The 8,928-nt window shown below is 42.2% G+C and overlaps 1 protein-coding gene across 1 annotated transcript; it reads left to right on the forward strand.

Moving 5' to 3' along the window:
* Nucleotides 1-4,820: 4,820 nt before the first annotated feature.
* Nucleotides 4,821-6,491, forward strand: LOC146578191 (E3 ubiquitin-protein ligase TRIM21-like). Its single transcript, XM_085268557.1, has one exon. The coding sequence runs from the start codon at nt 4,821-4,823 to the stop codon at nt 6,489-6,491; it is 1,671 nt and encodes a 556-aa protein (XP_085124683.1).
* The last annotated feature ends 2,437 nt before the right edge of the window (nt 6,492-8,928 follow it).

The raw sequence follows: 8,928 nt of genomic DNA on the forward strand, positions 1-8,928 counted from the left end.
GCCACTTAGGCTACGTCCACACTCGCCCGGATAGATTTGAAAACAGCGCTCCGCGTCCACACTAGTGTTTTCAGTCGTTTTCACAGAGTTGTGCGTCCACATTAAGACGGCTGAAAACGCTTACGTTCCAGTCCTGCGCATGCGTGAAACGCAAGACGATTCGACCGGTCTCATTTCTGTCTGCCGCTTATTCACTTTCCGGCTGTTTGAAACGTCGCGGCAGAGGTGGAGGAAAAGCACCGAGTTTTAAAATGGACTAACAATGAGGTGGAGTTGTTGCTGCGAGTAACACAAAAGTACAAAGTTGCAAAAGCGAGAGAGAATTAAAGAATTTGAAGAAAAGCTCTGTGGAGCACGTGCAGACTGATATTCATCTTTAATAGGACTGTCAAAACTGCTGCTGTATAATGCTCTCCACTATCTTTGTTTAATTGGTCACATGCCTGCATCACATGACTAACATGCATCATCGTTTTAGAAAGTCTCTGTTTTCACTGTTCACTGTGACACAAACGCACCGTCTCCAAATTATTTACTTTCCGGCTGTTTGAATCGTCGCAGCAGAGGTGAGCAGCGTGATAGGAGTGGATGTAGCTGTGGGTAATGAGAAAAGATGAAAAGAACGATTGATAACTTTTTCGTTAAGGCCGGTGCTCTGACACGGAGCCATCAACCTCTCAGTGTCTAACACTGGTCTGCAGACGGCATCAGATAATGAGCCACATTAGATGGACTCTGAGCCCACTGACAGTAAAAGGGTGAAGTGTAGACATTTGGAAGAGAGCGGCCTGACCAGTTTCTCTGACTATGATACTGTAAAGCTGACAACATGATGCATTTACTGTGGTGAGTGTGCAAAGACCATGGCAGGTGTTGTGCCAAGGTAGGGATCCCCAACAGGATCTGTTTCCCTGCGTCAGGAACATCGGCTGGGCAGGGAAAGCGGACCCAACGCACTCCGCCTCCATCACGACCAACTAGACGTGGAAGGAGTGATGTTTTAGTGACAACATGAAAGATGAGTGTGACCGTTCAGTTTGTGGGTTACAACAGAAAATTATACATTTATTGTTCTCGTGTGTTATCGGACGGGATCATTTTAACAAACCGAGGACATTTTCCTGATAATTATCTGTATCCTCCTGTAACTTTACTGTTTAAAGAGCTAAAACCTCCAACATTTCAGGATCAATAAGTCATTATAAGACGTGTTTGTGAGCTAAAAATCAAGAATGTGGGATACTGTTTGTCTGTGTCAGCCAAACAACTTCACATCTTTGTAGCGACTGTTAAAAAGATGTTCATCCTGTTGATCCTGTTCATCTGGACGCTGCACTGTACAGCAGACACGACGTTGTTCAGTTTGTGTTTCAGATGAACCAGTTTGTGTCTGAATGTGTTGCTGGGTCTCCACCAGTTACTCTGACAACTGAAGGTTCAAGATTTTTATTTTGACATTTGCACACAGGACCAACAGTCCATGCACAGTGGAATACTTGTGCAGAGCTTTCCAAGTCAAATCACACTTTAACAATATAAAGACAGAAAAAGCAGAAGGATAGAAATGAAGTCCGGAGTAGGGTAGTCGTACTATTTTCTTTTTTTTTTTCTTAAATTTTTTTTTATTTTTGCATTTAAATTAAACATAACATGCTTATACAAAATCAACCAAGAACAATTACTGTTTTTAACATTTGTGAACTTATGAGCATGAAAGGAGAAAGGAGAAAAAAAAAAGAAAGGAAAAAAGAAGAAAAAGAAAAGGAAGAAAAAAAAAACTATTTCAACAATTATACATCCTAATCAAACAGGTTTTATTCCTGGTAGATGGTCATTTAATAATGTCCGTTTATTATTAAATACAATTAATTTAGGTTATGGAAAAGAGGTTAAAACAGCAGTACTTTCTCTGGACGCTCAAAAAGCATTTGATCTGATTGAATGGTCTTATATATTTGAGACTCTAAAACAATTTGGCTTTGGGGAGTACTTTAGGGATTTTATTAAAATGATTTATCTGTGTCCGGTGTCCTGTATTCTCACTAATGCAGATAAATCCTCTCCCTTTCAATTACAACGCGGGGTGAGACAGGGGGATCCCCTCTCACAGCTTCTTTTTGATATAGCCCTGGAGCCCCTAGCCATTAACATAAGAAACCACCCAGGTATACAGGGAGTTAAATTTGGGAATGTGGAAAGTCTTGTTAACATTTATGCAGATGACTTACTGATCTGCCTTTCCAAACCAGAAATCTCATTCCCTAATCTTTTAAATTGTATTAAACACTTTGGGAAATTATCAGGATATATGATCAATTGGGATAAATCTGAATTTATGCCAATAACAGATAATCTATGCCCAAAGTTCCTCAGCTCACTCCCATTCAAATTAGTAACTACGTCTTTTACCTATCTTGGTCTTAAGATCTCTAAAAATCCCAAACTCCTTTATAAATTGAATTTCCTGGAAATGCTGGATAAGTTCAAAGATGATATTAGAAAATGGAAACTGCTTCCTCTGTCTCTGATCGGTCGAATAAATCCAGTTAGAATGGTGTCTTTGCCACGATTTTTATATCTTTTTCAAAACCTTCCTATTCACTTGCCACTTAAATTTTTTAAGCAGCTTGATTCATTGATTCACTCATTCATTTGGGCAGGAAAACCCCCTCGGATATCCATGGCTCATCTTCAAAAAAACACTTCCTGCGGGGGGTTAGGTCTCCCTGTGTTTAGACATTATTATTGGGCAGCAAATTCAAGAGCTCTATTGCACTGGCAGTGGGGCTCGCCTATTGATTATTGTCATGACAAGCTTCCGATCTGGCTCCAGGTAGAGGCAGCAACAGTATCTGAAGCCTCATTACCGGTCTTATTGTTTTCTAACACGGGTTCTTTTAACAATTCGCTCAGTCGTAATTTTGTTGTTAAACACTCCTTAAAGATATTAAGTCAAATTAGGAAATCTCTCAAACAACCTGATTTTTCAGTAGGAATGCCAATAATACATAACTACTTGTTTAAACCAGGTAAAATGGATAGGGTGTTTTTAGAATGGGGGGAAAAGGGATTGAAATACATTGAGGACTTATATACAGATGACAAATTTATGTCCTTCCTTCAACTTCAAGAAAAGTTTCAATTACCTCAATCACATTTTTTTCGTTATCTTCAAATAAGGAATTTTGTTCAACAAAACTTTTCAGACTTTCCACTGAAGCCACGAAGTTATACTTACTTTGATATAATTCGGAAAGCAGATTTTAAACATTTGATATCTCAGTTTGTTAAGTGCTTTACAATCCCAGTTGATTCCGACCGAATTAAGAAAACATGGGCTGAAGACCTCGGGGTCCCTCTGTCTGAAGACCAATGGTCAAATTGTTTGTCCAATATTCAGAAAGGCTCAATAAATGCCAGATATAAACTAATCCAGTTTAAAGTCATTCATAGACTACACTTTTCTAAACTTAAACTTAACCGGATCTATAATTCTGTATCCCCCTTATGTGACAGATGTAAAGTCGGTGAAGGTTCCCTTGCACATTTATTTTGGCATTGCCCTGTTATGAATGCTTTTTGGAGCCAGATTTTTTATGTGGTTTTCAAACCAATTTAGGAAAAAAGTACCACGTGATGGTACATTGGCTATACTTGGATCATTTGCATCAGTCGAATCTTTTTCCTTTTCACAAAAACAGATAATTACAATGGGTATGCTGGCTGCAAAGAAACTTATTCTTTTACAGTGGCGGTCTTCTTCGGCCCCGTGTTTTAACAGGTGGCTTAATGAGATGGTGTCTGTGGCCAGGGTGGAGCAGATAAGATTTGATAGAGAGGGGAAACTGGCGAGTTTTTCTATGATTTGGCAACCATTTCTAGAATTCTTAAAAAAATTACTGATCATAATTCATGCCTCACACTCCGCGTGAATTATTTTATTTGTACTATTTTCTATATACAAAGAAAAAGAAGAAAATGTACAGAGTGTGTAGTTCTCTACCTCTTATCGCACTCACAGTATTGCACATTTGTTCCACAGATCTGTTTCACAAGTCTGTTGTGAGTGTATTGCCCGATGGTCAGTGAACCGCTGATACATTCAAAATGAGGTTAAGTAGTGCTGTGTTATTTTAAGTGTTCAGTGTGTTTTTGTTTGCCGTCAGTCTGACAGTTGTGGGGAAGAAGCTGTTGAAGAATTGTGTTCTGTGTGTGATGCTGCTGTCCGCTCTGTTGTGTCTGAGATTGTATGTGCAGCTTTGTATGTGCAGGTCCATGGATGCAAGTGTTGTTCCCATAATCCTCTCTGCAGACTTTATGACTCTTTGCAGAGCCTTCCTCTCTGTCTGTGTAGTGTTTCCATACCAGACAGTGATGCCTGCGGTGAGGATGCTGTCTATCAGTCCTCTGCAGGCCTGGGTGAGAGGGTGGTGGTTCATGCCAGCTTTCCTGAGCAGCCGAATGAAATAAAGCCTTTGCTGGGCTTTTGTCACAGTTGCTGTAGTGTTGAGAGTCCAGCTCAGGTCTGATGTAACCTGCAGTCCCAGGAATCTGTGGCTGTTTGCCCTCTCCACCTCCGTCCCTTTGACGATAAGAGGCTGCAGTGGAGGGAGTTCTTCCAAAAGTGCAGTATTCATTCCTTGGTCCGTGTTGAGGATGAGGTGAAGAAGCTTCTGTGATGAAAAGAAACTTAAAGAAGTCCAGACGCTTTTCTCTCCAAGCTCCTCAGACTACTGACGCTTGTTTCTCTCTTTGTAAAATGAAATTTAAAGTGAATTTTGAATCAAATGTTTCTTTTCTTTCTCCCTCAGAGTGCAGACATGTCTGCTGCCAGCAATCTGCGATCTGAAGATCAGTTTCTGTGCTCCATCTGTCTGGATGTGTTCACTGATCCACTCTCTACACCATGTGGACACAACTTCTGCAAAACCTGCATCAGTCAGCACTGGGACATGAGTCAGAGCTGTAAGTGTCCCATGTGTAACGAGACTTTCTACACTCGACCTCAGCTGAGGGTCAACACCTTCATCTCTGAGATGGTTGCTCAGTTCAGACGTGAAGCTCAGCAGAAAGCCAGCAGCAGCAGCTCAGAGCAACAAGCTGCCAAACCAGGAGAAGTTCCCTGTGACGTCTGCACTGGAACCAGACTGAAGGCCCTGAAGTCCTGCCTGGTGTGTCAGACCTCCTACTGTCAGACTCACCTGGAGCCTCATCTGACACTGAAACGTCTGAAAAGACATCAGCTGGTTGATGCTGTGGAGAACCTGGAAGGCAGGATGTGCACGAAGCACGATAACCTTCTGCAGCTGTTCTGTAAGACCGACCAGACATGTGTCTGCATGCTCTGCCCTGTTTTAGACCACAAGAACCACGAGTTTGTTCCTCTGAGAGAAGAATATGAAGGAAAGAAGGCAGAGCTGGAGAAGACAGAGGCTGAGATTCAGCAGATGATCCAGAAGAGACGACTGAAGATTCAGGAGATCACAGAGTCGGTGAAGATGAGTAAAGATGCTGCAGACAGACAGAAAGCAGAAGGTGTTCAGGTCCTCACGGCTCTGATGGAGTCTGTTGAGAGACGCCTGAAGGAGCTCATGAAGGAGATCGAAGACAAACAGGAAGCTACAGAGAAACAGGCTGAAGGTCTCATCAAAGATCTGGAACAGGAAATCTCTGAGCTGATGGAGAGAAGCTCTGAGGTGGAGCAGCTCTCACGCTCTGAAGACCACCTCCACCTCCTCCAAAGCTTCTCCTCCCTGAAAGCTGCTCCACCCAGCAAGGACTGGACAGAGGTCAGAGTTCATCCACCTACATATGAGGGGACTGTCGGGAGAGCTGTGGCTCAGCTCGAGGAGACAATCAGGAAACTCATGAAGAAGAAGCTGTTTGAGGCTGAGCTGAAGAGGGTGCAGCAGCATGAGGTGGATGTGACTCTGGATCCTGATACAGCTCATCCTAACCTCATCCTGTCTGATGATGGAAAACAAGTGTACTGTGGTGATGTGAGGAAGAATCTTCCAGACAACCCAGAGAGATTTTCTAAGTGTCATTGTGTTTTAGGAGAGCAGAGTTTCTCTTCAGGCAGATTTTACTTTGAGGTTCAGGTTAAAGGAAAGACTGACTGGACTTTAGGGGTGGCCACAGAGTCGATCAACAGGAAGGGACACATCCCAGTGAGACCTCAGTATGGTTTCTGGACTGTGTGGCTGAGAAATGGAAATGAGTACAGTGCTCGTGCTGGTCCTTCAGTCCGTCTCTGTCTTAATCCTGGTCCTGAGAAGGTGGGGGTGTTTGTGGATTATGAGGAGGGTCTGGTCTCCTTTTATGATGTAGGTGCTGCAGCTCTGATCTACTCCTTTACTGGCTGCTCCTTCACTCACAAACTCCACCCATACTTCAATCCCTGTCTGAATGATGGAGGTAAAAACTCTGCACCTCTGATCATCTGTCCTGTCAATCAAACTGATCAACGACTGATTTTATTGGATGAATGATTGATTTTTCTTGAAGGGAACAAATGAACATATTGAGTGTAAATCCTCTACAGTCTCCATGTTTCTATAGAATCTGATCATCAGGACTCTGATTCACACTTTGATTCTCATGGAGTTTGATTTGAACAGAAGAAAAGTTGAATCAGGAAATGTTCCCACTGATGGAGACTCGAGCTGAAGAGCAAATATCAGAGAACAAATGTCCAAAAGCTTCATTTCCAATAAAGTTTGTTCAATGCTTTGAGTGAATCCAGACTCATGTGTGGCTGTTATACGGAGCATCAGAGTCCAGCTGAGTTATGTTGGATACAAACTGCTTATTTTGGCTCTGTGAGGAGTTTTGTTCACTGAAAACTGATGAGACGGATAATATTCAAAGAACTCTGTAGAGATTCATGCATCCATGTTCTCCACCTGCAGGTGTGGAGGAGAAAGGTGGAGCACAGACTGCTGCATCCTTCCAGTCACATCATTTTGATGATTATATTTCCATGTTGTGATGATTTGCAGTTGTAGCCTAGTACAGGATAGGGTAGGGGAAATTAAAGTAAGATGGAGAGAATGGGCCAATAGCTAGATTCGTAGGAGGGATAAGGTGAGTTGCGTGGAGAAGAATGACAAGCCACAGGTAAAGTTGCTATGAATTGTATTAAACTATTTAGCAACAATTTAACAGCATTTCATGAACAGGAATGAAAACATAAAATAAAATACAGTGACAGCAATAATAATAACAGTCAGAATCCTATCTGAGCTCAGATATGTCAGTCTTGCTAGCTTAATAGTCAGTGTTCAGTCAAGTCAAATCCAATAGGTCAAAAGTTTGTGATTGGTGCGATTTCGTCCTACCGCACTGTTGCAATTGTTCGTGAGAGAAGAGCAACCTGCCCTTCTGGGCCAACTCAGAATGGCTGTGGTTCGGTTCAAAGGGAAAGGCTCGCCATCTTCCTCGTCAGGAAGAGATCCAGGTCTCACGATCCCATAAAAAAAACCTAGCCAGCACACTTCTAATGTTCAACTCTCAGAGAGGATCTTGTCCACTTCATCCGCTCCCGCGCAGATCGCGATGGTTTCAAGGTCCGAAATGTTCACAATAAATCAGGTCCATTTCTCCAAGGTCCATGCAGATCTCCGGTATGGATATTTGCTCAATCTATCAAGTTAATAGTTATTTTCCAGCGAAAAGCTTGGCGGTGAAAATCAGCAATGGTCTCGTGCACCTCCGTCTCTCTCTGTGTCTGAGCACGTGACGGTACAGAGCAGGGGAAGGCGGGGCTTGTTCCTTTTGTAGAATAAGGAGGGGACGTTTTTCTCATTATCATTTAATATTTTAATATGCCATTAGTTGTTCATTAGAAGTATATAACCAGCTTTGCATTAAGCATGAATTGAAGTTTTTGATCTTACATTATTCTTTGCATTACAGTGATGGTGATAACTTTAGTTTGATCTTTTCTTACAGGTACCAGAATAATAACATGATTTTCCATTGCAGATGTAACCATGATCATTCCATACACATTGCAGTTTGTTGCTCATTCTAGAGTTGTGCTCAAGGTAATTAAAGGTTAAAAGCTACAGCCAGCGCGAGTCTGGCTGATCTATGGAGGGCAAAGGCTTTGAGCTTGGAAGGCCGCACGCACTTACACAGCACTTATAAGATGTCATTCTTGGTGATTTTGTGCTTAGTCATGTTTTAATATGTTTTAAGTAGAAGTAGCTGATCCAGCAATATTCATTTAATATTATATACTTGATTTAGAGTAATACACACTGATGGTCTTAATAAATGAAAGAGTCCTTGTAGTTGCCATGTTGTGTCTTAGCAGGGTACAGACGGTTCCAGGAGAAGGGGGGCAGTTAGCGTCTGCCCTCGGGAAGGAGACAATGTTATTCTTTGTGTTAAATAAAATTGTCAACATTGATTGTATTACACCTGTCACTACGCATGAGGGGGCGTTCTAATACCCTGATTTCATAAAACTATGGAGATGTGTTTTTTGAGATGAGATCTGAGACTGTCTGCATACAGTGTCCATCTCCCACGTGTGTGATCATTAAATCATCGTTTGACTCAACCCGACCGGACCAGTGTTGTTATTGTGGGTTTTTCCTCTGGTGTCCATCTCCAATATTTTTGAACCATAACATTTTGGGGGCTCGTCCTGTGGTATTGGGGTGGACGTGCGAGGTGTGGACGGTCTGAGGTTGTCGAGCGGACAGGCACGGACCAGCGATCTGATGTGAGTGAGCTCCGCGGGTGCTTCTAAAGGTAAGGCACTGCCTGTTGAGTTGATTCCCAAATTGTGCCAAATTGGGCTGCATTAAATTAAAAGTTTGCTCACTGACGTTGCTGGTGGGTGTCTGTTTTGATTTTGATGAGAATCACCGTGTGTTATGCAGTTAAAGTTGTTTAAGAGTATTTAATGAAGTTGAA

Source organism: Mchenga conophoros, linkage group LG3, assembly GCF_057382185.1.
Source record: "Mchenga conophoros isolate Kocher_MC1m ecotype Shallow Benthic linkage group LG3, M_conophoros_male_GT1.1, whole genome shotgun sequence".
Lineage (NCBI taxonomy): Eukaryota > Metazoa > Chordata > Actinopteri > Cichliformes > Cichlidae > Mchenga > Mchenga conophoros.